Source organism: Lagopus leucura, unplaced genomic scaffold (assembly GCF_019238085.1).
Source record: "Lagopus leucura isolate 7727_CA_CO unplaced genomic scaffold, USGS_WTPT01 205-1_obj-0_obj, whole genome shotgun sequence".
NCBI classification, from domain to species: domain Eukaryota; kingdom Metazoa; phylum Chordata; class Aves; order Galliformes; family Phasianidae; genus Lagopus; species Lagopus leucura.
Genome location: NW_024968943.1, coordinates 101590 through 129235, shown reverse-complemented (window position 1 = coordinate 129235; position 27646 = coordinate 101590). Strand labels below are relative to the sequence as shown.

At 53.0% G+C, this 27646-nt stretch overlaps 5 protein-coding genes across 8 annotated transcripts; all 5 read right to left on the bottom strand.

The window, feature by feature from the left end:
- Nucleotides 1-1038: 1038 nt before the first annotated feature.
- Nucleotides 1039-1693, bottom strand: LOC122193921 (induced myeloid leukemia cell differentiation protein Mcl-1 homolog; the record flags this gene model as incomplete). The annotated part of the gene is made up of 1 exon (XM_042894823.1): nucleotides 1039-1693. A coding segment is annotated over exon 1 (633 nt), but the record flags the coding sequence as incomplete, so codon positions are not given.
- Nucleotides 1694-4413: 2720 nt separating this feature from the next.
- ENSA (endosulfine alpha) lies at nucleotides 4414-8424 on the bottom strand. Its single transcript, XM_042894838.1, has 3 exons — nucleotides 8313-8424; nucleotides 7879-8004; nucleotides 4414-5932 (listed from the first exon to the last, which is right to left on the bottom strand). Exons 1-3 carry the CDS (start codon nucleotides 8367-8369, stop codon nucleotides 5762-5764), a joined length of 354 nt encoding a protein of 117 aa, XP_042750772.1. The 5' UTR covers nucleotides 8370-8424; the 3' UTR covers nucleotides 4414-5761.
- A 620-nt stretch (nucleotides 8425-9044) lies between these two features.
- GOLPH3L (golgi phosphoprotein 3 like) lies at nucleotides 9045-12341 on the bottom strand. 3 transcript variants are annotated; one of them, XM_042894830.1, is made up of 5 exons: nucleotides 11974-12341; nucleotides 11704-11874; nucleotides 10255-10386; nucleotides 9960-10074; nucleotides 9045-9699 (listed from the first exon to the last, which is right to left on the bottom strand). In XM_042894830.1, the coding sequence occupies exons 2-5, from the start codon at nucleotides 11866-11868 to the stop codon at nucleotides 9272-9274; spliced, it is 840 nt and encodes a 279-aa protein (XP_042750764.1). In that variant the 5' UTR covers nucleotides 11869-11874; nucleotides 11974-12341; the 3' UTR covers nucleotides 9045-9271. The 3 variants fall into 3 exon arrangements, with proteins under 3 accessions (XP_042750764.1, XP_042750763.1, XP_042750762.1); XM_042894829.1 differs by having other exon boundaries at nucleotides 11993-12341; XM_042894828.1 differs by lacking the exon at nucleotides 11974-12341 and having other exon boundaries at nucleotides 11704-11952.
- Nucleotides 12342-12389: 48 nt separating this feature from the next.
- Nucleotides 12390-18069, bottom strand: HORMAD1 (HORMA domain containing 1). The gene is made up of 13 exons (XM_042894831.1): nucleotides 17988-18069; nucleotides 17315-17459; nucleotides 16957-17020; nucleotides 16536-16572; nucleotides 16171-16191; nucleotides 16045-16071; nucleotides 15692-15759; nucleotides 15348-15499; nucleotides 14612-14865; nucleotides 14158-14221; nucleotides 13815-13885; nucleotides 13581-13664; nucleotides 12390-13147 (listed from the first exon to the last, which is right to left on the bottom strand). The coding sequence occupies exons 1-13, from the start codon at nucleotides 18018-18020 to the stop codon at nucleotides 13067-13069; spliced, it is 1101 nt and encodes a 366-aa protein (XP_042750765.1). The 5' UTR covers nucleotides 18021-18069; the 3' UTR covers nucleotides 12390-13066.
- Nucleotides 18070-18162: 93 nt separating this feature from the next.
- On the bottom strand, nucleotides 18163-27448 carry EFCAB12 (EF-hand calcium binding domain 12). Of its 2 annotated transcripts, XR_006183012.1 has the most exons (15): nucleotides 26558-27448; nucleotides 26276-26337; nucleotides 25678-25837; nucleotides 25246-25502; nucleotides 24587-24660; nucleotides 23935-24005; nucleotides 23463-23559; nucleotides 22612-22894; nucleotides 22274-22453; nucleotides 21685-21838; nucleotides 21247-21485; nucleotides 20923-21124; nucleotides 20200-20398; nucleotides 18983-20100; nucleotides 18163-18253 (listed from the first exon to the last, which is right to left on the bottom strand). XR_006183012.1 is itself a non-coding variant. In XM_042894827.1 (14 exons), the coding sequence occupies exons 1-14, from the start codon at nucleotides 26658-26660 to the stop codon at nucleotides 19944-19946; spliced, it is 2238 nt and encodes a 745-aa protein (XP_042750761.1). In that variant the 5' UTR covers nucleotides 26661-27448; the 3' UTR covers nucleotides 18914-19943. The 2 variants fall into 2 exon arrangements, 1 of the variants encoding a protein (XP_042750761.1); XM_042894827.1 differs by lacking the exon at nucleotides 18163-18253 and having other exon boundaries at nucleotides 18914-20100.
- Between the last annotated feature and the right edge of the window lie 198 nt (nucleotides 27449-27646).

Below are 27646 nucleotides of genomic sequence, written 5' to 3'. Positions count from 1 at the left end.
CGTCCTCAAAAGGAGCTGCTTCCAAGTTACACAAAAACAGCCAAAAATGGTCAGTTCCTGCTGGCCCCCAAGGATTCCGTTCTGAATGACACCAATTCAACCCAAAATGGTTGGCTCTCACCGGCCCCCAAGGACTCACTTCCAAGTTACATAAGACCAGCCCAAAATGGCCGGTTCTCCCTTCCAGTCCATTCCAGCACACCCAAACCTGCAGCCTCCCCAACCACCCCATCTGCTCAGCCCAGCCCAGGCACGGGGGCTATTTTCTGAGGGCTATTTTGGGACCGGTCAGGATCAGCACCTTAAAGCAGCCATGCTACGAGCTGAGGGCTAAGGGGGAGAGGGGGGGGGCTTCTCCTACCTGAGTCTGCGGAGACCCGAGCTCATAGCACAGCCCCAAACCCCACAGCAGTGCAGCCCCAGAGCTCCCTCAGCTTTAGGAGCCTCAAAAAGCTGTAATACCGCAGCAGGAGAGCTCCAAACCGCCTCAGCGGGGCAACTCCAGAACTCCCCACTTCTTTAGAGGAACTCTGACCCCTTCATCTCAGCGAGGAGACCCCAAACTTCCTCCATACCCCCAACACCTCCATACAGCACCACGAGGGAGCCCCAAAGCCCGCAGCAGGGCAGCCTCAAGCTCCTTTGCACGGCAACAATAGAAATCCCAAACCCCTCACACACACAGGGGAGCCCCAAACCCCCTCACACCACACCGTGGAGCTGCTCCAAAGCCCCTTCACAACATTAGAGCAGCCCCAGACCCTCCAGTACAGCACCAGGACGATCCCCCACCCCTCCACACCGCATTAAGGAGCCCCAAAACCCCTCCACGCTACACAGGGAGGATTCCCAGAGCCCTATCAGCAACGTGAGGAGCACCAGCAGCACATCAGCACGGGGACGGCCGCCCTTCAGCCCCGGGGCGCGGCGTGGCCCCGCCCAGCCCCCCCCCCTCCCCCAGCCCTTCCCAGCGCAAAGTCCGCTTTCGTTTTCACCCCACGGCCGTTCTGTTCCCTTCCCCCCCCGCCCCCTCCCCACTCCCGTTTCCCGTTTCCACGCACCCTGGAAGGCCAATTCGTGTTTCTGCATCACTCCGTCCCCGACCCTCCGCAGCGTTTCCAGCGCTTTCTCCATGACGGCTCCGCCCGTCCTGCCGGGCCGCCCCGGCCCTCCCAAGAGCCCCGGAAAAAGCTTCTTAACGCCAGGCTCGGCCTCTCCGGCCGCCTCCCGGAGGTACCGGAGGATGAGCTCCAAGGAGTCCCGCCGCAGCTCGTCGGGCAGCTCGGGCGGCGTGCTGGGTAACGAATCGCCTCCTGGGCCGCGTTCGGACTCGGGCTCGCAGCCGTCCAACTCCTCCTCGGGGCTCCACAGCGCGACGGGCCGCGGCGCGGAGTCCGACGGCAGACGGCGGACAGCGGCGGAACCAAGCGGAACGCGGGGAGTCGCTTCGGAGCCAATCGGAGCGCGGGGGGCTTCGGCGCGGCCGCCGGCGGCCCACCGCCCCGCGGAACCAATCAGAGGCCGCGGTACCTCAGCGGCGGTGGCGGCCGGAGCGGCGGCGGGGGGCGGCGGGGTTTGATCTCCTGCTGGCGAAGCGGGCACCAGGCCCGGGCCTCCACCGCCGCAGTAGAGGTTGAAGCCGATGACGGCGTTCCGCTTGACCGCAAACATGGCGCCCGATGAGCACCGGCGGCTGATGGCGCGGGAGGGCGAAGCCGGCTCTTTTATAGCCGCGATGACGACACGGGGGGGGGGGGGGGGGGGGGTCCCGCTTCCGGTGCGGCCCCGGGGGGGGGGGGGGCGGGGAGGAGCGGGGAGCGGCTGCTGTGCGCCGCGGGTGTCCTGGGGGGGGTGGGAAGTGGAATTTTGGGGTGAAGAAGGGCCGTTCCGCCGCTGGATGTGGGGCTGACCCCCCTGTGCCGGCTGAGGGCGGGGAACTGAGGCGGAGTGCCGTGGAAAGGGCGGCCGGAAGGAGATCTCAGCGCTCCTCGGGAGGTTTGGGATGGATAACGGGAATCTTCTCCAAAGGAACGGCCGGGCGTTGGGAGGGGCTGCCCGGGGAAGGCGGGGGTGCAGATCAGCGCACCTGGAGGTGCTCAGGAAAGTGGCGATGAATTCACCTGATGCACCTTTGAGGTTTTTTCCAACCTTAACGACTGCGATTCTGTGTCCACAGGGAATTGCTGTGCGTTCGTCTCATTACCGGCCGGGTCCTCGCCTCCATCTGCTGCAGTCGCAGCCCCAGTGGGCACCACACAGAGAACACAGCACCACCAGCAGCTGCCACCCGAGGCAATGGTGCCAGCCCACAGCACAGGTTGGGGCCATAAGGTTCCTTCCAACCCATAGCACAGGTTGGGGCCATGAGGTTCCTTCCAGCCTACAGCACAGATTGGGGCTGTAAGGTTCCTTCCAACCCAAGCTGTTGTAGAAGTCAAGATTCTTCACCCCCAGGCCTCCAGCTCCATCTTCACCATTGTGAAAGAGCCAGGAGCAGTGGCAAGGTGCTGGAGTGAGGCAAAGCTCCTGGTGCAGTTCAACCAGCTCCACACTCAATAGATCTTTGTGCCCAAAGATGGGCAGGATTCTGGAAATCAGACCTGTGAGGAATCATCCACTCTTAGTTGCCCCCTAAGGAAGGGTTTCCCTGCAGGAAGGGCTGTGGTGCTGTTCAGTCCAAAGGCCATTGAATGCCCAGTGTGGGTGCAGCTCTGGACCAAAGGAAAGTGGCGTCAGCCTGAGGCAGCTTTGGGGGCTGGACTCTGGTTTACCTTTGGAGCGTGGGGTCGCCAGCAAAACCTCGAGGAGTGGGAAAGTGGAAAGCAAACGGCCCCACAAAAGGGACAAAGGAAACCCCTGAAAGCCCTGAGCAACCCATGAGGATGGTGGTGCGTGGGATGGAGGGAAACTCCAGCTGTGGAGATAAAATACCAGATGGGAAACCCCACGGAGCCCCTAAGAGAGATCTTCCTCCTCCAGAGAGGCGGCGAGGACCTGGGGACTTGCCAATGTGAAGAACTCAAGGTGAAGGTGATTTTGGGGGGCCTAAAAGCACTGCAAACTCACATCTCTGTCACCATCCGGAGTGTCACCACCCACTGGCAGAGGAGGAGGCTGTGAGCTCAGGGTGCAGCCCTGCCCTGAGTGTTCCCAATGCCCTTTTGCCCCAGGCTGTAAAAGAACAGGGTCATGCGTGAACCCCACACATCCTTTGCCCTGCTGCCCAGTCCTTCAAGCAGGACCAGGCAACACCAGGGTCTGGAAGGAGAAATCCCACTGCAGAGCCTTCCCTGTGGCCTCAAGGAATGCGTCCTTGTCGGGAAACGAATTCTTGGCACTGGGAGCAATAACAGAAGCGAGCTCAGCTCGCTCCAGCAGCTCAGGGCAGCGCCCAGCACATATTTCCCCAGCAGTGCCAAGCTCTAAAGCACAAACAAACACCCGCACATACTTGGCACCCAGCTGGAACAGCGTGTCCCTGTGCAAACAGCCGGCTCCTGCTTTGAAGTGGACTGAGGGGATGACGAAATGGCTGATTTGGGGTGGGGGAAAGGGGAGCAGGATGTCTGACGACGGGATGACAGGGCTGTGGGGAGGGTCGGCGCAATGCTTTGAACGCCAGTGACGCCAGCAGCTGGAGGAAGCAAAGTGTGACATCAGGATTGATAACGTGGGCAAGTAACGGCTGCGGGCTCAGGGCAGCACAGCCCTGGTGAGGGGACACGTCACCACAGAGCAGCTCTGTCCTCTGGAGGCACCAGGAGCCCCTGGCGCAGGGCATGGAATGGAGATTTCTTTTGAAAGAGGGGAAAACTCCTCCCCTCCTGTGCCTGCCACGAGGTCAGCTGAGACCCAGCGTGGGGCTGAGGCAGGACAGGGCCCAGGAGCCACTTCTGCCCTTCCCACTTCAAAGAAACCCCTTTGGGTTCAGGGAGCACCAAAAACACCCTTGGATACCTGGTGCTGAACACAAGACTTTTCTCCTGTTGGTTCAGCCCAATCTGTCGCCCTCCTCCTTGCAATACTTACACAGGAGCAGAGGACAAAGGCAAAACACCCCTAAAAGCAAAGGCAGATTCCGTCATGCGATGGACGTGCAGACAACACTGCTCTGCTGCTTCGGGGACAGAACAGACGTCACCCACAGCGCATTACGGTCGTTTTAGGGAACTTCTCTTGCTGGTTCTCATCCTGTGTTGTCACAATCGCTTCCTCCCGCTGTGCAAACATGCCTGGCATTTCCAGCAAAGCAGGGAAGACGTGGTCAGAGTCACTCGCTCCCTCCCTGCCCCCAGCGGGCGCAGGCAGCAGCACAGGCGCAGCCCAAAGCCGCTTTGCATTTTTCACTGTTTTTCTCTTGTTTTTCCTCTTTTTTCTTTTTTTGAAGCACAGCACACCAGAAACGAGGACAAATGAAGATGTAAAAAATTATATATATATTTGTATATATGATTCGTATCTATTTACAATGCAGCTGGGACCAACAGCAGAGCATCCTAGCAGGCAGCGCGGGGCTGGGCGAGGAGCTGAGCGAGGCACACTGCCTGTCCCTGCCACACTCCTCAGAGCAAAGTCCATGGCTGTAGGGCCACAGCTCCTCGCCCAGGGTCACTGATGAGCCACCTGACAGCAGATGTGTTTGAGCACAGCCTCGCTCCCTGCTCAGAGCAGCAGCATGGGAGTGCAATAAAGTGCAGCTCTGTGAGCGATCCGGCCAGGATCACATGTGAGGAAAGCTGCGCGGTGCATCATCACCCATTGCCTCCCTCCTTTGTTTTCTCCTGATCCAACACAGCTCCCCAAAACCCACACGACCTGCTTCACCTCTACAACTGGGCTCAAATCTGGCCTGGACTCGGTGCTGCCCTGGCACAAACCTCAGCCCCACCGAACGCCCCACACCTGGAGCTGCTTCAGCAGCACCAAGCGGGCACTGAGCGCGCCCCACTCTGCTGCAGCCACCACACTGACTTCATGGTTTGCTTTTTTTCAAGCCTGAAACAAAAAGGCAAGAGAAAAAAAGGACAAAAGAAAAAAAAAAAAGAACCTCAAGGGGTGCATAACATTGCCAACACACGTTTGCCTCTACAATCTTCTCTTTCTCCTCCCTGGGGTGCCACTGTCCTGCTGCTCTCACATCACATCCATCCCAACCAGCAGCCCTGTGCACGACTCCAGGCTCTGAGCAGGCAGCTCCATTCACAGCTGCAGGCATCCCTGGCAGAGGACAGAGCAGGAGGAGAGAAACTGCCTGCAAAGCCTCCAAGGCTGCTGCCTCCATTGCAGCCACCAACTCAACCACTTCATTAACAACTCTAACACACACACCTAACCAGACTGCAGGCCACGTATCGGCTTCTGCCACTTCCCCCTCCGCGTCTTCCCCTACAGACACCCGAAGAAAACAACACGATGACACCACACAACTCCTCTCAGTGCTCCTCACTTCCCTCAGGGCGCTGCAGGGAGGGATGCAGCACTGCAGGGACTGCGAGCAGGGATGGTTCTGAGCACTGTGAGAGGTAAGGCAGCAAACCTGCTTGCAAAAAGCAAACGTGCAACCGACTCCACCAAAGGTCTGCCTGCGTGGCCTGGGCTACCAGCATCTCATGTTCTTCTTGGTTGTGGTGTGTGTTTGCTACAAATACTCGTATAACTATGTGGATTCTGGTGCTCCCAGCTCTATGGTACAGTGAAGTTCAATCCAATTAACCAAAAGAAAAAAGAAAACAGGAAAAAAAAACCAGCCCGTGAGCGTGGGCTACCCTGCCAGTTTGCTGGCGACGAGTGAGGATTTTCTCTGCGGGAGGTCCTGAGGTTTGGGGATGTGGTCTCCTGTCACCAGGTTCTTGTCCGGCCCCGCAGTCAGCAGCTGTTTGTTCTTCATCTTCGCCTTGGCCATGTTGTAGTCACCAGAATCAAAGTATTTTTGCTGAAAGAGAAAAAAGGAGTTCAGGTTACTCTGAAGCACCCTGGGATGGCCAAGCTGCACACAACGGGCTACAACTCACACCTTTAAGAAGCTGTGACACCCAAAACTTATCACCGAAACAACACGCAAGGGGAAAGTCCAAGGCAGCTGTAAGGCCTTTATTTAGCAGCTCCCACAACGCCCAGCACGGCTCAGGTGTCTCAGCCCAGCCAGCAGCCTCCATCCCCATCCCCTCTCCTTCCAGTACTTGAAGGGAGCTTATAAACACACGGGAGAGCGACTTCTTACACAGGCAGGCAGTAACAGGACAAGAGGGAATGGCTTTAAGCTAAACGAGGGGAGATTTAGGTCAGACATGAAGCAGGAATTCTTCACCTAGAGGCGGTGCAGCGCTGGCACTGCTGCCCACAGAGGTGTGGGTCCCTCATGCTGGGCAGCCTGAGCTGCCCCTTCAGCCCACGGTAGGGGTGGAGCTGGGGGTTTCTTCCAACCCATTCTATGATTCTGTGATTCTAACAGTGACTGTGGGCAGACGCTGCGTCAGCAGCCTCCTCCAGACAGGCTCAGCTACAGCAGCACAGCTGGGGGACATTTGCTGATTTAGTTTATTCCAGTTTGGCAAACACGTGAGCTGTGGGTCAAAGGCAGGACGTCCTCCCCAGTGAGCACAGCCCAGCCCACAGCCCAGACAGACTCCTGCAGCTGAAACCAAAGGGCCAAATGCCTGCAGAGATGCAGCCCTGAGATACCTCCCAGCAATGCTGAGCTGTGGTGCGAAGGGCATTCCACTCCCTTGCCATGACTCTGTGCTGCTCTGCCCTGCTGACAGCAGAGCAAAGGGCAAAAGGACAAGCAGAGTTTGGACAATGCTCTGAGAAATGCTGCTTGAACACTGGGTGGTCCTGTGTGGAGAAAGGATTTGGACTCAGTGATCCCTGGGGGTCCCTTCCACCTCAGGACATTTGGTGACACTGCGGTGCTGCAAACAGATCTGAAGGCCCCACAAAGCCCAGCCCAGCCCTAAAGCCCTTTCCCGCTTGGTGTTAAATAATTAAATCCTCATTTCTGTGCTTGCTTTAGGAGCTGGTATCTAAAACACCACCAGCATTCCTGTCAGCAATGCAGCACACACAGGGACTGCTCAAGCAGCTGCACCAGGACCAGCAGTACGGGGTGACTGAGACATTCAGCCATGCACACAACAGCTCGAAGGGATTTCTGCATCATCCTGTGCAAAGAGAAGAGCCTTCAGCAGCAACCCAAGCAGCTGCAGAGGGCTCTTGGGGAAGGATTTAATTACTTTACCAGGGAGCACAGCCATAGGATTGGCTTTTTCTGTTGACTTGCTGGCATCCCCCATGCCCTCTGCACCAGCCCAGAACACGAGCAAAACACAGAGCAGAGAGAAACACCTGGACACTGCAGAAGGCTTCGGGGATCTGCGCATTTCTCCCCACATTTCCTTAATCCGCACGCTCAACGGGATTTTGGCTCTACAGAGCTCTACAGAGAAGGGTTCAGGTGTCCCAGTGGCCACAAGCCAGCAGTGTGCCCTATGAGGGCCAGGGGGACCCTGGGTGCAACGCCCAGAGCACGGCCAGCAGGGCAGGGCGGTGCTCCTCCCCTCTGCTCTGCTGTGGGGAGGGCACAATTGGAGCTCTGGGCTCAGTGCTGGGCTCCCCAGTTCCAAGCAGGCTGGGAGGTGCTGGGAGGGTCCCATGTTGGGCACTGAACGTCACCTGATGGGGAATGGCTGAGAGCTCCAGGCTGCTCTCCTGGAGAAGACTGAGGGGGCTGTAAGCAGTATGAGAAGGGCAGGGTCAGGAGGACGGGGCAGTGCCAGGACAAAGGGGGCACAGAGCAGCCCCCACGGCTCTGTGATGCTGCGAGTGCTGACGTGGCCCCGCTGCATGAAGAGCACGGAGCCCATAAGGAGCGATAAGTACCCCTTTCTGCAGCCTCTTCATGAGGAAGTCGGAGCCGCCGGGCTTCTGGCCCAGGTTGGGGTATTTGGCCTTCAGCTTCGCCTCCTCGGCCCGCTCCGGGATGACTGTTTCCTTTTCCTGCGAATCCTGAAAGACAGCGGTGGATGTAAAAGCTTCGGACCCACGGCAGACCAAACGACCGAGGGGACCGATGTCCCTCAGCGCCCACACGCAGCCCGAAGGAGCGCACCGGGCGCTGCGGGTAACCGGCCCACACGGAGCCCCGCAACCCGAGTCCCACAAACCTCTCCCGGAAGTCCCGCCTCCGCGCCAGCACCGCAGCCAATGAGAGGCTGGAACAACGGCGGCAGAAGCCAACCGGTGAGCGGGGCAAGGAAGAGTGGCGCGCTGCAGAGCCAACGGGAAGCGGGAGGGCCCGCCACGCTGTTCCTCACCTGTTTCTCCTGCCCGGAGTCCTCCGCGCGGGCGCCGGTACCCAACTGGGCGGCCATGGCGGGGTGTGGCGGCCTTGGGGCTCCGCGCTGCCTCCGCGCTCACTGCGCGCCGTTCGGCCCTGCGCTCTGCTCCAAAATGGCCGCCACCGCCCCCTGACGCCCCGGCTGCGTGACGGACAGGCACGTGCCCAATGGGCGCAGTGAAGAAGCCGTGGTGACGTCACGCACGACCAATGAGAGCCCGCGGGGGGCGGGGAAAAAGGCCGGGCTTGGCCACTCTGCGTGGTGCTGTCGGAACCAATGGGAAGTAAGAAAGCAAGGGAACGTGTGAGCTACTGAGTTTGATGGACAGTAAGAAGAACCAATAGGCAGAGCGGTCCGGGAAGAGGGGCGTGGTCACAGTCTGGGATCTGGGACTGCTCTGGAAGCGGGCGTCCCCTGGTGGGCAGAGGGAGCACAGCAGAACCCGTAGCGCCCTCTACTCCCAGCGCCCCCCAGGTCCTCACCCCCACTCCACACCGTGGCAGCCCCGCAATGCTCCCAAAGCGCCGCGAGGCCCAGTGCTGGCGCTGCCCCCGCTTCTCCCACCCCTAAATCCACGCAAAATAGGAGCTGAGCCACCATGGAGGCAGAGCACAGAGGGAACTGCTGCAGGATGCAAAGGAACACATTCACGCTGCCCAGGAGGGGAAGTGGGGGAGAAGAACAAGAAAAAAAGAAACCACAAAACAGTAATAAAAAAAACAGTGTAAACTTTTCCCTTCCTCTCTGACACAGAGACCCTCGAGCTCCCCCCAGCACTTGCAGCCACAAAGGCACCAGGTCCCAATTCCAACACAGCAGGGTGGAGGAGGAGGCTCTGCATGCAGCCCCCAAGGGGCGCAGGGCCCTTCCCAGGGGAGCAGCTCCACGCGTGGACCCACAGCCCTCAGCCACCTCTCGTGGGCCCACCGTAGGATTTAGGCCCTGTTAAAGGCCGCCAGCACAGCCCAGATCACCTCTGTCCCTCTGCCCTGGGCTGCCTCCAGCTCCGCATCGGCCTCCAGCACATCCTTGGCTCTGCTCATGGCCACCTCATACTGGGTGTCCTCCAGGCTGCCCAAAGCCTTCTCCAGCACATCTGAGGTGTGGGCCAGCACCAGCAGCGCCAGCAGCCTGCGGTCCATGCGGCGCAGGTCCCCCGTCCAGCGCTCCAACACGCTGTCCTGCAGCTTCCTCAGCAGGCGTTGCTTCTCAGTGGTGTCACAGACGGGGTGGGTGGTCATGTCGAAGAGCAGGAAGCTCTGCTTCCCCGTGGTGAGGATCCCCTTCTCCACCAGGCCCTTGGCGACACGCTCACGCACGTTCCGCAGCTGATACTGCAGCTTGAAGGGGTTCCAGGTCTCGCCTGGGGAGAATCACGGAACCATGGGATCACAACAGAGTTGGGGTGGAATGGATAAGCAGAATGGCTTTAAGCTAAAAGAGGGGAGGTTTAAGTCAGATGTGAGGTGGAAATTCAACCCAGAGCAGTGTGGGTGCCCCAGCCATGGAGGTGCTCAGGGCCAAGCATCCGCGCTCACGGCAGGGGAAGGGACTGCACTGTCTGCAAGGTACTTTCCAACCCAAGCCCTTCCAGGAATCTGCTTTTTTCCCCCCTGGACCAACCTGTGAGCAGCTCTATCCAGGTCTGCACTGTTTCCGTGGACTCAGAGGCTTTGATGTGCCGGAGGGTCTCATCCAGGAGGACATCACCAGTGGGAGCAGCTGACTTCAGCAGCACCTGTGAGAACCAACCAGAAACTGTAAGGCCCAGACGTGGGCAGACACATGAGATGTGCCACAAATGGGGCATCGGTGGGCAAACCCATGAGCCAAAGCCATCCAGCACAGCACAGCATCACGGGGAAGCAACCCCGGGGGGCACACAATAGCTGGGACTCATTAAACCCACTGCCATCACCTTCCTGTCCAACAGCTGCTTCTTCCTGGCTGTGAGTGGCTCCAGATGGATGCGGCCCCGCAGTGCCAGCTCGATGAGGATGCCGCCGCGCAGACCAGGGGACAGACAGTCGTTCCAGAAGGATGGGTAGCCCTGCAAGCAAGGGGACAGGCAGGGAGCTGGGGACAGGAGGGACGGGAGCCAGTCCTCCCCGATGCTGAACGCCCAACATCCAGCCAAGAACATTTTCCTCCTCGGAGCCCCTGTCACAGTGTGAGCAGTGCAAGCCAATGCCATCCTGCCCTGTAGCATCCACAGTGCTGCCCTCAGGAGCAGGCAGTGACTCCTCTCTCCTCAGCGCTGTTCAGTTCCCCACTATGTCTGTTTGCACAGTGCTATAAACACTGCGCTGTTCAGCTCACGTAGCTGAGAGAACCATAAAGCAGAGATTTTAACGTTATTTGCTTTCTTCATTTCCTGGTGAGTAGAGACAAAGCAACTCTTTATGCTTGCACAACATGCCCCGCTTCCTTCCATCACAGCAGATGCAACGGATTTGTTTTTTTTTTTTTTTTAGCAGGTGGAGTTAAGGAATAAATTTCCCAAGGAGAAAGGGTACAGATGTCACCAAAGGTTTTGATTTGTTGGATATTCCCACCCTGAATTTTAGGGGTAAGTTGAAAGCTCACGTCAGAATCATGACAGCTTGGTGCTTACGAGAATGAAACTGCATTGGATTTGCCTAAAATTGTCTGTTTTTTTCACCAGTCCAGCCATGAGCCCACAGGAGAGCTGGGGCAGCACAGGGCCATGGAGCCCAGCTGGCTGCCAGGTTTCTGCTGCCCCATGGAGGAATGTGGAAGGACAGGAAGGGGGAAAAAAAAACCCACAAAAACCAAAGCAAGCATGTGAAAAATCTTTTTTTTCCTTATCTATTGTGCTCACTTAATTTCCTGCTGGCCAAAGATCCATTCCCAGGAACACATTAACCACACAGAGAATGTTTAACGTAGCCCAGGGAGAATGTAAACTGCACCACACTCCCATGCTGCTCTCAAATATTTGCTCCAAGGTTCCTGCACAGCATTCTGCTCTCCTGTGCCTCAGCCCGTGAGCCCTATTCTTACCCCGGCTCCCCAGGCAGGGCAGCCACCAGCCCACAGCTGCAGGCTGGGAGCACAAGGCGAATGGTCGGAGCTGGGCATTGTGCAGAGAAAACAACTGCAAAGCTCCCCCAGAGTAAATGCTCTGCAAACAGCAACACCACAACTGTGCACAGCCACTGTGGCTTCCCACCCCCCCCAGGGCAGAGCTGCTGCTGGGCAGTGCTTGCATGCAACCCTCAGCTGCCCCACTGAGCCCCACAGCTCCCTCTGAGCCACTGGTGGGGGGTGTTTGGGGGTTGTTTGAGCTGGGGAGGACTCGGGGTTAGAACTCAAACAAGCTTTCAGCCGCTGGAGCATCTCTCACCTCCTTGTCCTGCAGCCCCAGGAGCAGCACCTCCTCCATCAGCGTGAGGCGGGGGGCTTTGGAGTTGTCAGAGTCATCGTCAGGCAGCTCCCTGTCTGCAGCCGCGTCCTGCTCAGGCTCAGTCCTTTTGTCCCCACGCCATCCCCGACGTGTGAGCGTCGTCATCCCCACCTGGGGATAAAGAACAGAGGTGCCGAGAGCGAGGGGTACGGCAACAGCCCGACTCGGAGCATGGCCTCAGGGAGGACAGGGACTCTCTGCCTCTCTTACCCCGGAGCTCTCAGCTCACCTGGCCCTGGGAGCGGCCGCTGCCGCGCGGTGACGTGTTGATTCAGATGACTGCACCTCCAGGAAGGGAACCAGGAATCGCAGCCGCCACGGGGACGTCCTGCCCTGAGGGCTTCCGGGCTGAGAGGGCTCCAGGGCCTGGGTCGGGTTTTGCACACCTGGAGCTGCTGCCAGCCCTTGACGCTCACAGCGCTGCAGAGCCCACAGCGCCATCCCTCACCTGCAGCAGCACTGCTCAGCACAGAGCAGCACCGCCTTTATTTGGCCCTCTTTGCTCTCACCATCCCAGATGAGGTCGGAGACAAGAACGTGAACTCCACTGACCACCCACAACAGTCCCCGTGTTTTAGTAACAGCCCTAAATGCGCTCAAAGCATAAAAGAAAGACAGCAACCAACTGTTGAAGAACAGTGTTTTAATACGATCAAACGGGACAAATTCAAACGTGTCAAGAAACGTTCAGCTACCCAGACCAAAAGAGAGCAGCAGCTCCGAGCAACAGGCAGCATCTCTACAGCACATCCAAAGTCAACCATCGCTTTGGTGGAATAAAAGTGGCACCTCCTCCAACTCTTGCAATTAATCATTCCACCTGAACACACGAATCAACACACCCGAACTGAGACAGTTTCTTTTTTAAATCATCTCACACCATTCTAACAAACAGCTGCCAACAATTAATGGTATGCAAGCAGCCATCCAGCTGCCTGCACTTGGCATGGGATATTAATTAATGGGATGAAGAGTGACTATACTTTGGTCTGGAAGAAATGCAAAGAATCAGAGACCTCTAACAGTTCCAGCTCTGCTCTTTTTTCACAAGAAAAACTTTAACACCAGGAAGCTGATCAGAATTGCAGCAGCATTCTGTGAGCGTTTCTTGACAGGGATGCAACCCCCCATAGAAACTCCCTGCTCATTTCTCCATCTGGGCTTCTTGATAAACTTCCTCTCCTTAAATCCACCCATAGCACAGGAAACCCCCCAAAGGAATTTCAGTATTAACATTCACGTTAAACACAAGGAGGAAGCAGTGGAGAAGCACCCTGCGAGGCAGACAGCAGGGGACGGGTGTCTAGAACTGCTCCTTCGGCTCGCTCATCTTCCTCCTTTTTGGCAGCACATCCTGACTTGAGGAGGGCTCAGCCTGGTGAATCTGCAACAGAACAGGGCCGGCGTTACGGCGCCGTCACGGAACTGAGCACGGGGAGAAGCACCGAGCGCTGGGGGCGGGGGACCCAACGCTGCCTCCCTCCCAAGGGCAGATGGCAGCACAGACGCCGCTGCTCCACCTGCAGGCCCAGCGGAACCCGGCTCCCTCCCAGCAGCGCGTCGAGGCGGCAGGGAGCTTCGCTAAGTCTATTCTCTAGCAAATATCAATCAATCCTAATGAGCTTTGCCTCAACCTGTGCTCAGCTTTCAGCTCTTTGGAACAGACTTGGTTTGACGCTAAGGATCAGAACGTGCTGATGTCCATCAATCAACGCAATGAGAATTCCATTATTTCAGCATAAAGTGTAGCAAAGCCGACAGTTTTATTCACTGGAGCAGAAAACATCTCGAAGAAGTAAAGAAAAGCTGACACTCACAATGTAGGCTTGGAATAACTTCCCACTCCTCGTCCTGCTTTCTGACACATTAAGTTCAGAGGTCTTCCTGGCCAGATGATCAACCTAAAGAAAACAATCTGAAAATAAATGCTGCAAAGCATTTCCTAAAGCACTCAGGTACCTGGGGCTGTTCTGCCTTAAGAACCTTCAGCACCTGCTTTTGAAGTCATCCTCCACATTTAAATGAGGTTTTCCCATTTTCAGCTTTCATACCTGAGGATTGGAGACGTACTGATTTCTGTTCTCCTTCAAAACTTCATCCCTTCCACAAGGAAAATCCTCCTCTGTAAGAAAGCAAAGCGAAGCACAGTGTGAGCAATGCACTCCCAGCCTCACACCTCTGCAGGGCTCTGAGCTGGGGGAGGAATCGTGCACCACAGATAAAGAATGGGTGCTTCCTCCTGTTTCCAATCCATGCAGTCTTCCCTACAGTCCACAGATCAGCACAGTGCTGCTCTTCAGCCATGCTAAACGAGCCAAGGATTGCAGGATGACAGCAGCATTATTTCAGACAGCTTTGTAAACCTCTTGTATTGAAATAAAACACAAGTTCTACCTTGAGCTTCCAAAGCATCTGCATGATCACCATCTCCTGCTTTGTTATCCAACGCGGGATCTTCCTGGAATGAGAAAGGGGCCCAATTACTGCAGACAGAAGCAGAGAGCTCCTGCTCACAGCAGTCAGATCTCCTCAGATGGATTCTAAGTGAAACAACACGTATTTATAAAGTTATTGAATCTGATACAGGATGTGCAGCCCAGCTCAGTGTTACTTCCCCATCAACGCAAGCAGGCAGAGATGGAACTCAGTCACTGAAGAACATCCATCTGAAATGACTGCAATCCTAGAAAAAAACTTTGAGCACATAACATCTTCCTCAGAGTGCCACAGAAACACTGCATTCCTTGTTCATAACACCACACTAACAGATGCAGCAGAATTAATGGCCCCTTTCTACCACACAGATTGAAAACAGTTCCTAAAGCTGCAGCAGCACTCGAGTTCTCACCTTGTTGTGCTGGCTTTCTTCTGCTTCATCTCCATCCACCGTGAGCACCGGCGGGGGCAGACTGGGCTCTTTTTGCTTCAGAATGCTTTCATCGCAGTTTTCTACTCTCTGTTTGTCAGTTGTGACTTTCACTTTCAGCATGTGGAACGGCGTTGGCACCTCACCCATGTTCAGGTACATGGGCTCTCCCTCGAATATCATCCCCTCACATTCGCTCTCCTTGAAGCCAGGGGGCTGATAATCAGGTGGTGTAACTGCAGGAGAAAAGCAGCTCAGCTTACGGGGTTAAGAGACTTTTCTGCCTTGAATACAAAGCTGTTAAAAAACGCGTGTGGGAGGAAAGGAATTACTAACATTCCACTCGTACTAAATGAAGTTCTTTCCCTCTACAACAACCGTTTGAAACAGTTCACGCAGGCAAGCAGATGAGCTAGAAATTCCTCTAAAAAGCAGCAGCTGCTGCCAGACATTGAGAGGGCAGCACCAACTGGCACACAGCACTTCCTAATGCACTCAGAACAACCCAGTTTGTCCTTAAAACTCCCACTGCAACCAAGTCAGCTGTAAGGCCGTATTCCTGCTGGGAGATCAGAGCAGCGCCCCCTGCACTTCAGAAACCGTCCTGAGAAATAATCAAGCCCCAGCAAATGTAAAGATTACACGTGAAATTCTTTCTTTTAATCGCTCTCAAGGATCTCGGCACAGCACATCAGTCAAAACGATGGGGAAACACCACCTTCATCATAGTAGAAGAGCTTCATTGTCAGGCAGACGTTGTTTGGGAGCGGGCCCAGGTTCTGCATCAGAACGTAGATCTTGCGGATGAGGAGGATGCTCGCCTTCTTGGTGTCTGCACAGCTGATGGCAGAATCGCTCTGTTTGTTCTTACTGCAAACAGAGAACACTCAGCTTTCATACAGACTGAAGGGCTGCTGTTTTAAGACACGCAACTGAGAACTGTGCGAGTTTAAATGCTGAAATGATTCACTGTGTTTTAAAACTAAGGCTAAATAATGGACCACGCTGATCTAGAATTACAGACAGACCAAAGAACTCCTGGGCAGGGCAGGCTGGCAGTACCTGCTGAGGTTCAGGACCGGCCCGCTGGGGGTGTACTTGAATTTGAAGTGGTAACATTCTGTAATTGTCTGCAAACAAATGCAGTAATTATTAAATTATCAGTTGTCAAGGAAGCCAATAATGCTGCTGCTTCCATCCAGTCCCCGACTGACCTTTATTTAAATCACAGTCCTTAACTCTTCTCCAATGCATTTGAAACACTGCATTTGAATCCTTACCAGATTTAACACGCACAAAGTCACCAAAGCCCAACGAAGCTGAGCCAGGGGCTGCCAGGATGAATTCACGTGAAAGAAACTCCAAGATTTAGTCTGGAGTTTTCTATCCAAACATTCCTGCTCTGCCAGATTTACCTGAGGATCTTCCGGGTGGGTGTAGACCTGGAGGTTTGAAAGGAAGGGCAGGGGACAGATTAAGACCCACACACACATCCGAGCACCAGCCTTTAGACACAAGGGCTTTACTCTTCCACCACTTACCGCCAGGACGACCATCCTCAGCTGTGAGAAGCAAAAAGAACAACGTCAGATGTGCTCAGCCCACTTCTGCTGTTTTGTTTCTTCAGCTCTCAAAACCAACTATGACCACTCCAGGCCTACTCAAAGCAATCAAGCTCTTCATACGTTCAGCTCATCTCTTGGAGAAAGGATTTGCTTATGTGGCCTCCAGAGATCGAGCACACAACAAACAGTACCCTGAACTCCCACACTTTAGCTGTTTCAGTGCATCAAAGAACAGTTTTCCTGTAACCAGAGGCTCCCCTGGCTGCAGTGGCAAGCAGTGGAATCACATACACGAATATTTAAATGCACTTCAAATAGCTGAATAACACTGGAAGACTTACGTATTTCTTCTGCAAGGCATCGTAGCATCCCAACATCCTGCAAAAAGCAAACAGCCCAGCTAGTCCTGATTCCTATTAGCTTCACCTCTAAGGACAGCCTGCAAATGCACCTCTTCCTTACGGTTCTTTTGAATACATTCAACCCTCAGGAATTCTCTGTGGTGTGTACACGATGCAGTCCTGTGCCTGCAACCATCCATGTGTTCACAGCACTGTTTCTGATGCCTGACTGCGTGTTATGATGGATAAAAGCATGACAAGAACTTAGCCACAACCAGATAGCGAAGATCAGGCACTAAGAACACGAGCTGGGCACTTGCTTGCTTCCACAGGGTGAAGCTTTCCTTACAGTTGCTAACTAGAGAGCTACCTTTCAGAATTCACGCACTGTAACTGCTGTGTGAGTGTGTGATCAACGTACCATTTCACCAGCTGAGTCGAGCCGGGGCAGTTTTTGTCTTCCCTTAAGATTTTGACACAGAGATCTCAAAAGAAAATGAAAAAGCCATCTTTAAGGACAAAAACCAACAACACTGGAAGCGAAGCTCATTCTTCAGGCGCTCTGTTAAGCATAGATTAAAGTGCAAATGCTCTTATTGCTCTATCAGCATCACTGCTATCTTTAGTAGCATTCAATAACGACTGTACAGTAAAGTTTCAGTGTGGTCATAGGAAATAGCTACTGCCTTTAATTAAATGAATGAAGTGGCTTAAGAACAAACTCAACAACCACCCTGGGCTCATCTGCTATGCAAAAAAGCTTGAGAACAGCCTGTTACCATCCAGGTATCTGGTCCCATAGGCGCTTTCAGGGAAGATCCCTCTCAGGTAGGTAATGCAGGACACTGCCACAGCCAGCAGCCTCTTCACGAGAGTCAGGGACTGCTGTTCTGTGTATATTTTATTGGGAAACACAACTGCACTCTGCAAAAGAGAAATCAGTCACCTTTCAACACCAAATCTGTACGGATTACAGCCTGCCTACCAAACACTTTAAATGGCAGATGTGATTTTCAGCACTTACAAAGCCAGGTGTGTTCATAGCACCACTGAGTCTGGAGAAGAGCTCTAAGAGAACTGCCTGGGATCATCAGACAGGGCTGCCCAGAGCTGTGGGTGCCTCACACAGGAATGCCTCCCACAACAGGGGAGGGCATCTCATAACCAACTTTTCCAGCCTTAATGATTCTATGAAGTCCAGCTATCAACTCACAGCCCCCACCCGTAATGCTTGGTGTGACGATGCTTTAAGACATCACTCATTTACACAAACACATTACACTCTGGAGCTTTAACCCTATTTTGTCACTGAGCACCTTTATTTGGAGTTAGAAACGGAACAGTCCCAAATTTTCAAGCGAAGAAAGCTTACGACACAGATGGGTGTTTGATTTAAGCTAAGATTCGCTATTTTTTACTTCAGTAAGACGCTGCGATGGAACTAAACCGTACCACACAGTTCTTGGGCTTCTGAGCAGTCGCCATCGTTCTCCTTCAGCGCAGCATCTGGAGCGCCTCGGCGGCCCGGCCCGACAGCCGCCTGCGCTGAGGTAACTTCGGGCCGTGTGCAAAAGGCGGGGGGGGGGGGGTCGAAGGCCCCCCCCGCCGCGCTGTGTCTTGCGCACAGGGGGGGGGGGTGGGAGAGCGCGGCCGTCGCTTCCCGCCAATTTTCACCTGAATGGCGCTGATTTTATTCATGTTTACCTCGATCTGAAAAGCTGTGAGGAACAACAAAGTTATGAATTTCGGGTAGAAAAATACCTGAAGGACTTTTTTTTTTTATTTAAAAAAAAAAATCCTGTTGGGTTTCCAGCACAGCATTTGCCTATTTAAATGATACAAATCTACAGAGAGAGACAGCCCTGCCCCAAAGAAAAGCCACGAGGTCAATGCCTGCTGTGCTCTGATCAGAACATGAGTAATATTAATTATGGCTTTACCTTAATAGAGAACACAGAAAGAGAGAACAAACTGTTCCTAACTGCATTCAGTGGATTCAGTGTAAATTGCAAACAAGTTGGGTTCTTTCAGCAGACAGTCTTAAAAATAAGTACTAAATTCCCCTATGCAAGATATTAAAGCATTCAGCAGAGTTGCAGACTCAAACAGGCTCTGAAGAGAGACCTCCCCATGGACACTGAATGACTTTCAGGTCATTTTGGAGCCCAGAGATCTGAGACTTCTCACATTTTATTTTTTCTCCCCGGTTTTGCTTTGATTTGTTGTATTTGTTACCACATTACAGCTGTAATACTGATATTGCAGAACTATCAGTCAAAAAGCAGCACGGATTGATAAAATAAGTAGAAACTTTTTAGATGCAAGACAAACTTTTTGGAAGTTTTATTGCTTTTAACAACCAATATTGATACACAACCTATCGGAACAAAGCATTCTAAGAAACAGATGATAAAAGGCCACCAGTGGGCCAGTAATGGCTGGTTTACCTGTGTGAACCTGACCAGACTCTGACATCCCTGCCCTCCAGCACGAGCTCCTGTCTCGGTTCACACTCTTGGTTGAACCTGGCTTCAAACCCAGGTGAATGGGCTGTGGCTGATCTGGGGCACTCTTTGCTCTCTCAGCTGTAGCCCACTGATGGGAGTGCTGATCCTGGCAGCATTATCTGCCATGGCCCTCCAAGGGCTGCAAGCACTCTCCATCTGCAGCTCCTCGCCCCGTACAGTGCTCATGCTTCTGGGCATGGCAGGAGACAGGAGCTAGCTTGTCACATTTAGTGTGCCATGTGCTTGGCCTCTGCATTACCTTCTTGGTAATTTGAATGATAGAATGGCTTGGGTTGAAAGGGACCTCAAAGATCATCAGGCTCCAACCCCCTGCCACAGGCAGGGCAGACAACCTCCATATCTAATTTGAACTGTTCAGAAAATGAGCAGTGGTTTTCTCATTGGAGTTATTTGTAGGTAACACATAAGGACACCAAATGTGCCCCACATTGCAGTCACCAGAGATGGTTCTCTGCTCTCTGTGCATGGAAAGCACTTCTTGCTGCCTTCTGACTGTGAGGTGCAGCAGTGAGCGCTCCTCTGGGAGCACAGCATTGGTCAGGAATGCCAGTTCAAGTGAATGACGCTGTGGATTCCATTGGTGCAGTGTTGCTTATCTCTATTTCTCCATTTATAGAATGCAAGTAGTCCTGAGAATTGGATGGATGATGTTTTTTATTTGGGTTTGAATTGTTGGACCAGATGACTTCTGTGGGTCCATTCCAGCTCAGGGTATTCTGTGTCTGTGCTTTATCAGAACGGCTCAGATCTCTTGAGCTGATGATGAAATGCAACGTTCTGTGCACATCTTGTGCTGCTGGAAGACCTTCAGGTGGAATGAGACTTGGATGCCACGTCTCTGGTGGACACAGACAGTGGCTGGCTGGTCCTGGTTGTGGTTTTAGATAATCTTGTATGCAGGCCGGGTTGGGCGAACACAGCTGAACAAGGGGTGCGCCCTGTTGATCTTCTCTTCTGGAATGCAGAGGCGCATCTTGTCCAGAAGGTGACCTGGCCAGAACCTGTTGCTCTTTTCTTTCTGATTCCTCTGATGAGATCTGAGAAGAAAAAAAGGAAAAAAGAAAATAAAATGAGAATAAGAAAGAATGAAGCCTGTTTTATGAGCATAAACTTCTAGGCAATATGACCACTCTTACTCGTAATGGCAAAACTCCTCTGAAGCCTTCTTGTTTTTGCCTTCTTTGCCCAGGTTTCCAGCTGTACTTTTTGATGACCTGGACATGCTCAGAGGTGAGGACGTATCGGCAAGTCCTATGTTGTAGTATCCTCCAGGCTGCCTGATCTTCCTCAGATATCGTCCTTTTTTGATGGTTTTGTCTCCTGGGTGCAGCAGGCCTGTTGGCAAAGCACATCCAATCTAGGTCACCTCTAGTTTATGTCTGTGATGCTGCCCTGGAGCGGTTACAGCTACTGTGTAAGGCACAAAGGCATGGATGATGGTCCAGCATGTGCTGAGAGGCCTCAGTGGCCCTAAGCAGCTTTGTGTGGGGCTTCTGCCTGCACTCTCTGCCCTGGGATCAGGAGCCCCATTTCAGTTGAGACCTCAGTTCAGCCACAGCCATGGCTCTGCCTGGCCGTGGACCCACTGAACCTAACAGGGGCCTGACTTCCCAGTTTTGCCTTCCCTGTACCACTGCCGTGAGCTTGCCTCATCATTTGTGCTCTTAGCTGAACCTGGCCATGATCTGGAGCACTCTGCGCGCTCATCTACACTGATGGGATTGCTGATCCTAACCAGTCCTCCAAGGGCTGCAAGTATTCTCCAAAAGCAGCTCCCCTCCCCATACATTGGTCGTGTTTCTGGGCAGGGGAAGGGACGAGCTTGTCAGATTCATCTCAGGCCCTGGGGGTTGCTTTACCTCTCTGCAGCACTGACTCGGCGAGATGAATGTCACGCTCTTTGCACAGCTTGGAGGAATTCAGGTAACTCGCAGCCGCCTTGCTGCGGTACTGGTCGACCAGTGCTCCCATGGCACTGCTTGTAGTTGATGGGAAGCAGTGCTCTTTAACAGTTAGCTCCCCAGATCTCTCCAGCTGAGCTCTGATTGGGCTGCCCTTGCCCTGTAAGCAAAAGAAAGGCTCTGATTAGCATTCAGCACCGAGCTGGAGTTGCTCCATTCTCTTCGGAGAAGCTCCAGATGAGGATTAATCTCAAGAAGGTTTGGTTGCCATGTGAGCAGTACCTTTTTCACCTCTCGTCTCTTGACAGTTTTCTGTGTCCCGTCTCCAGATGGTTTTGTAGACTCTTTCTTTTCATGGGCTGTTTGATGTCTTTGTGCTGGCTCAGCATGGACTGGGGTAACTTCTAAGGGTGTTAACTTCACTGGGGGCTTGGTAGGATCCATCTCTTTGGCTCTGCCCTCAACAGAACGTGGAGGTGTGGCAGATTTGCATGTGGCTTTATGGGGCTGAGTCTTTGCACCTGGAAGAGTTCAAAAAGAAAGCCCAGAGAAACCATGTTAGACAGTAGCAGAAGGAAACATCAGGGCTGACCAATGCTTGTAAGGCAAAGGACTTTGGCATTTTGTGCATTATAGCCCCCAACAGATGCATCTCATGGAGACATTCCATAGTCTGAAAAGATACAGAGGGAGTTTCCCTGCCCAGTGTTCTCCTCTTACCCCCTTTGGTCTCTCTGGATTCTTTTTTCTTCATTTCCAGCCACTCATTTTGACTTTCCATTAGCTTTGCCACGGTCGTATATTTCCCACGGTTAGGGGCAGTCAAAAAGATGATCACATCCTCCAGCTCCTTTTCGTTGATGGGAATGTTTGCCTGACAACCAAAACAGAAAATGGCAGTGTGATCAATAAAACAACAAACAAGGCTGACCCCAGAGCAGGAGGCCACCGGGTGAGCTTTACGTGGGGTTACCAAACACTGACAAATGGACCGCTGTGCTGCTGCCCTCTGAATCACAGAATAGCTGGGGTTGGAAGGGACTTCAGGGATCATCGAGTTCCAACTGCCCTGCCACAGGCATGGTTGCCCACTGCCAGCCCTGCTGAGCTCTCAGCTTTTTACTGTGCTAAACTTCCCAGCCCCCTGGGTATCAAGACTATATTTTGTCATGGGCCAGACTATCAGAAAGTGTCTGAAGTGCTAAGCCCTAATTGACCTGAATGTGATCCTGACAACTCTTTACCACTGAAGCCTGTGGAAGGTGAGGGTCAGCATGAGCTGTTTATTGCTTCCCTGTGCCCTCCATACCTGCTTGATGATTTTAATGAAGTCTGCTTTCTTGATATTTCTGCCTTCCATGCCAGCTTTCTTGAAGATATTCACCAGTGTTGTCTTCCGTTTGCGCAGGAGGTTATGCAGTGCAATGAGAGCCTCGGGGTACGGTATGCAAGGAGGGGGCTGAGGCTTGCTGCTTGCTGGTGTTGTGTCCTGGAAAGGAATTGGAAAATACCCTGCCATCCCCACTGCCAGAATCACCATGCCAGGAGACGTGCGAGTGGCTGGGACAGAGCAGCATCGCTCTACTGATTGAGGCCACAGAGGATGCAGTGCAGTGATCCCAAGGCTGAAGTAACACATCTACTTACGCCCAGTTTATCAGTCACAGCTGCTTTGCGTTCAGCCCTTCTCTCTGCTCTGCGTGACTTTATGCGTTCCCAGACTCTCTCTTCCACGTGGCTCCGGGAAGATTTATTTCTCAGCCATTTCTCAATGTCTACAGAGCTTTCTAGCTGAGAAATTAATCGCTTCCTCTCCTGGATCCAAGCCGACAGCTTATCTGGATCATCTTCAGGATGAGAAATGACCACTGGAAAGGTGGGACTTCCTCTCTCCTGCCTTCCTTCTGCAGCTGGCACTTGTGAGAGAGGTCTAAAAAAACAACAAACAGACCAAGGGGAGTCGGTCTGAGTGCAGGAGGAATTTCTTCTCCGTCCAGCCCTCTTCCTCAGCAGGATGAAGTCTCTTCACCCAACTGTCTTCCCACCAGCAGATGGGGGATAACAGCACTGAGCTGTAATGCTCAGATGTGCCACCAAGGGAACGAGGGTTTTCTCTAAGGAAAGTTCAGGACACACAGCTCTTTGTCCCTCTTGATGGAATGAGGAACTGTGCCTTGTGCAATGACTGGCCATGCTGGCATCCCCCTTCCTGGCCTGATGTGGTCTCAAATACTGCATTACTTAGTGAAGGAAAAGGGGTCGTTACTGCCAAAGGCAGAAAAGATGGGCTAGAGCCATGAAGCCTATTCTTGTCCTCAGCATTACCAACAAAGAGGCTTTTCAGGAACTAAAGGAAGCATGAAGAAGCACTGCAGACAGATGCTGCTCTGCCTCCTTGGGACACGTTGGTTGGAATGCTGCTTTGCTGAAAGAGCAGCATCAGTGCCAATATCACACAGGCACAAGAGCACTCCACTCAAATCCTTGACAACTGTCACCTGTCAGCAGGCTCCTCTTCATTGTCGCTCTCAGCTGTGGTTAATGTGCTGAGAGAAATGGTCCTTCGTAGTCTGCGTAGCTTGCAGAGAAGAGACTCTGTAAACAGGAAAGGAGAAAGGCTCTCAGAACTGCAGGCACAGACCTGCATAACAGCACTCTGATTTCAGGAGCTGTTCTGATCCCCAGAACTTAAGACAGCGTTTGTAATTCCCAGTGCTGAACTTCCTAGAAGTTCACTCTCTCCAGCACAAACTCATAACGAGGAAGAGATGCACTGTGGGGCATGGAAGGCAGGGGGGACACACGTCCCATCTTGTTCCAGATGTGTCTCTTGATGTTTACCAGAAGTTGTGGACAGAGGCACACGGAGTGCTGCCCCAGGCATCTCGTTGTACCACAGGCTCTAAGCAGCCACTAGGAAGGAGTACAGGGAGAGGCACAAACCTCTCAAGGATCAGTCATTAATGTTACCTTTTCTTTCAAGTAGCTTTTCCTCTGGCATTGGCATCGTATCAAGTTGAGGAACCTCCTTGATCACAAACCTGGAAATAGGAAGAAGGTGCCATTCTGTGAAAAGGGCTCCTTTGCCAGATCAGTGCCAGGTATCTGTACAGACTACATTATGTGCCCTAAACAGGAGCCAGTGAACAGTGCTGGCCTCAGGAACAGCTCAGCAGCCCCTCTTGACACAAGAAGGCATTTCAGAGGTACTGAGATGGATGTGACTTTCACAACAAACGTGGAAACGCCACGGGCAGAGGACATGCATCATCTCCTTTTGTTCCACGTTCTGAGAGATGCTTTCCATGTTGTGTTGAAAATGACAGCAATATTAGGATCTGCCTTTTGTTCAATGTTTTGGCAGTCTCGAGTGCAGAAAAGAGGTGGAGGAAACATCAGAGCATTGCCTAAATGTCTCTGCAGTGCAAACCAGTTGCCTGTGATTGGACGAATGGTAAAATGCAGAGCACAATCAGGAACATTAAGTCCAAGCTTAGCAAAAGCAAGGAAAAAATGAGCTGCCAAACCGTTTGAAAGAGCCAAAATATGAGCTGAAACAACCAAATATGAGCTGAGCACATCCAAACTTACCCAGATAAGTTCAGGGAACAAATATACTCACTCTGGCAACAGGTGGACTTGGCCAAGTGGGCTCGGCAGGAGAGCAGTTTCTTTGTCTGAGATGACCCATCTTTTCTGCAAGTGACAGAAAGACCTGATGTGACTTCAGGGAAAGAATCTCAGTGCTCACAAAGGCTTTTCTACACGTGGAAGAATTCACTGTCTCTCAGCAAACTTCTTGACGAGTGCCTCAGCCTCTTGCCAAAGCAAGCTGCATGGCACATATTCTGATAGGATGAGGAGTGTTGCCAGCCTTACTGCAAGGACGGCGCTTAGCAGCTCAGCCAGCAGAGTGGCCACTTGTTCAGCACTGAACAAGGCAATGGAGCAAACACAATGGAAGGCCTGTCCTGAGTCCGGGTTTCTGGCTGCTGCTTTCATCATCAAACAGCTTTGGCCCCACCACTGCTTTGGCCTTTTTCCTCTTTGTGGTGAGGCTTTTCCAGGGCTATGCCCTGCCAGCAAAAATAAGACTGTGTTCATTCCCAGCACCTCTGAACTAATGCAAATACAAGAAAGAACACAGAGACAGTTTTCACTGCTGGATGCCTAGCTCCAGTGGCCTGGCAGCTCACGGCTGGCAGCAGAGCTGGGTTCCCTGGCTTTGTACAGGATTTCAAACCCGCTGTAAGAAGTGCAGGAAAAAACCAAAACACTTACATTGAAAAGCTTTTGTACCAGGTATGTAGACGTGTTAAGATGCAGTAAAAAGTCTTCACAGAATGTCATTTCCACCTGCTCCGCTCGGATAGCGAGAGTGCCGATGTCCTTTAATGTGAAGTCTGCATCTTCTCCATTTGTTAGGATGTGGTAGAAATACTCCAAAGTCTCCAACAGACAGCCCTGCACTGTTTGCTGAGAATAGGAGCTGTGCAGGCGTATGGTCTCACAGTTCAGCTCCACTATCTCACTGTCAGCTGGAAAAGAGGAACAAGGTGACTGAGTCACACAGCAGCTGAGCAGATCCAGATAACACACCAGGAGCTTCTGGTTTAAGTGCACTGCCAGAGTGCTGTCTTAACCACCAAGGATTGCTAATTAGGATAAGTGAGCAAATGTATTTAAGCCAAATTTTTGCTTAATTAGTCTTACCAGGCAAGTGTATCGGAAAGTATTTGAAATCCCGGATCTGTGTAACAGCCTTGGACAGCAAAAACAGCGGTCTCCGAAACGTGAGGATCTTGCCATCCTCAAGGGCTTGCCATTTTTGAATCCAAAATGTCCCCAGTCCGGTGATGCTGACAGCCAGAGGCTGGAACAAAAAGGAGAAGGACAGAGTGAGGACTTGTGGCAGCTTGCAAAGGGGTGTCCCATGGCTTCCCCGCTCCTAATGCACAACACTGAGACGGGGGGGCTGGAAAAGACCAGGCACTTGGACACATTCTTTCCCTTTCCTTTGCTCTCCAAGCATCCCCAGCTGTGTGTGTGCTCTGCACTCTGGGAGCGAGGAACAGAGAAGCAAATTGGGAATACTTTTGGGTGCTATTATTTGCATTACTGTATTTGGCATAGGTACTGTACTTCTATTTTAGTATCTTCAGTGATTGAAGGAAGTGGTCTTTGGCACATTTGTGGCACGTCTGTATGTGGAAGAGCAAGGGCACTTGTTGGTCCAGGGCTACCTGGGCTACTGCAGCCATTGGGCAAGGGGAGGCTGTTGGGCAAGGGGAGGGGTAGGGTGCAGTCCCACCTTTTTCAGCAGGAGCAATTGCTGAACACGCTTGAAAACACTGTTCCAAATGGTAGTGACATCTGCAATGCAAGAAAAGACACAGAATGCTTTAAGTCAGCAAGTTTATGGCCTGTTAGCACGTTTCTAAACAAGGAGATGGCAGGTGTGATCTACCACAGCTCCTGGGGTAAATTCATCCATGACACGGACTGAATTTTGGATAGACTTCGGACTAAAAGTACTGGGAGAGGTCTACAGCTCAGGAGCAAATAGATCTCCCGAGTTTCCCAAATGCCTTACCATTGGTGGAAAGCTTCTCGAGTGTGGGAAACGTGACTGTGCTGCAGCCATCAGTCTCGTTCCAGTGCTCGATGTTAGCAATCAGCTCTAGCAGGCTGACCATGCTCTTGCTTCAGGTGGGCACGTGAAGCTAAAGAACGAAAGGTTTCTGATGTTTCCTACCAGGAAACACTTCTGATACCCTTCTCTGTCCTTCGCCGAATAGCTCTCTTCTCCTTTGTCCTCTGAGGTACAAGAGACTCCTTGTGTCCTCTAGAGAAAACTGGATGCGAGGGCAACTCTGCGACTGCCAGGAGGCACTGAGCCGGGCCTCAGCCAACACTGATGTAGAGGCTTCTGTCCTTTTATGATGTCAGATGATGACACAAAGGGGAACAGGGTGTGCCATGGAACGCTGGGAGCTGGGCAGCACCCGCCCATGGGCTGCAGGCTGGAGCTGCAGCCAACAGAAATCCCCTCAGTCAGGGGCACCTCTGAGGACGGATTGAGCCACATGTTTTCCTTTGGGTGCGTTCTGGGGTCAGATTATGACCTTCAGAGTGAGCAGCGTTAGGGTTTGGCCTGGTCCAGGTGATGAGGGCACACCTCATAACTCTAAGCTGCTACTAATGAAGATCTGTGCTGTGCCGATTCTGATTACTGATATCCTGCACTGCTTACAAAAGTCTGTGAAATAATAAAGCCTTCATTACAGCTCCATCTGCGTGGCAGTCATTGCGTCTGCGACTCTTAGGACCCCAGGGTCCGTCCCAGGGGGTCAGACGACACCTGAGACCCTCACGAAACGAATCGAGGGCATTTGGTCGCACTCGGTGAGAAAGACGCTGGGAAACAGCAAACCGGGCACTGGGCGCTGTGAGGACGGCTGAAGCGGGGCTGCGAGCAGCGCGGGGCAGGAAACCAGCTCTGACTGGAAACGGAGCTAGCGCGCATGCGCAGCTCGCCCAGAGGCGGGGCGCTGTGCTAGCGGGAGTGAGAAGTGCGCATGCGTAAAAGCACTCAGGGGGCGCCCGCGTCTTCCGCTGCCGGTGGCGTTACTGCCGCCTGCCGTCCGCCTTCGTCTCGCGCTCCTCGCTTAGGCCGGGCCTG

Coding starts and splice junctions, on each gene's coding strand:
- ENSA (XM_042894838.1), bottom strand. CDS start 8,369: ATGGCCGCCCAGTTGGGTACCGGCGCCCGCGCGGAGGACTCCGGGCAG. Junction 8,005..8,312: donor ACTCCGGGCAGGAGAAACAG/GTGAGGAACAGC, acceptor GCTGTCTTTCAG/GATTCGCAGGAAAAGGAAAC. Junction 5,933..7,878: donor TGAAGAGGCTGCAGAAAGGG/GTACTTATCGCT, acceptor TTTCTCTTTCAG/CAAAAATACTTTGATTCTGG.
- GOLPH3L (XM_042894830.1), bottom strand. CDS start 11,868: ATGACGACGCTCACACGTCGGGGATGGCGTGGGGACAAAAGGACTGAG. Junction 10,387..11,703: donor TGGGGCTGCAGGACAAGGAG/GTGAGAGATGCT, acceptor CCTTGCTTGCAG/GGCTACCCATCCTTCTGGAA. Junction 9,700..9,959: donor CTGGATAGAGCTGCTCACAG/GTTGGTCCAGGG, acceptor GATTCTCCCCAG/GCGAGACCTGGAACCCCTTC.
- HORMAD1 (XM_042894831.1), bottom strand. CDS start 18,020: ATGGCGACTGCTCAGAAGCCCAAGAACTGTGTG. Junction 17,021..17,314: donor TGGGACCAGATACCTGGATG/GTAACAGGCTGT, acceptor TTTTCTTTTGAG/ATCTCTGTGTCAAAATCTTA. Junction 15,500..15,691: donor CCGGTCCTGAACCTCAGCAG/GTACTGCCAGCC, acceptor CTCTGTTTGCAG/TAAGAACAAACAGAGCGATT.
- EFCAB12 (XM_042894827.1), bottom strand. CDS start 26,660: ATGGTCAGCCTGCTAGAGCTGATTGCTAACATCGAGCACTGGAACGAG. Junction 26,338..26,557: donor CGAGAAGCTTTCCACCAATG/GTAAGGCATTTG, acceptor CTTGCATTGCAG/ATGTCACTACCATTTGGAAC. Junction 25,503..25,677: donor CTTTCCGATACACTTGCCTG/GTAAGACTAATT, acceptor CCTCTTTTCCAG/CTGACAGTGAGATAGTGGAG.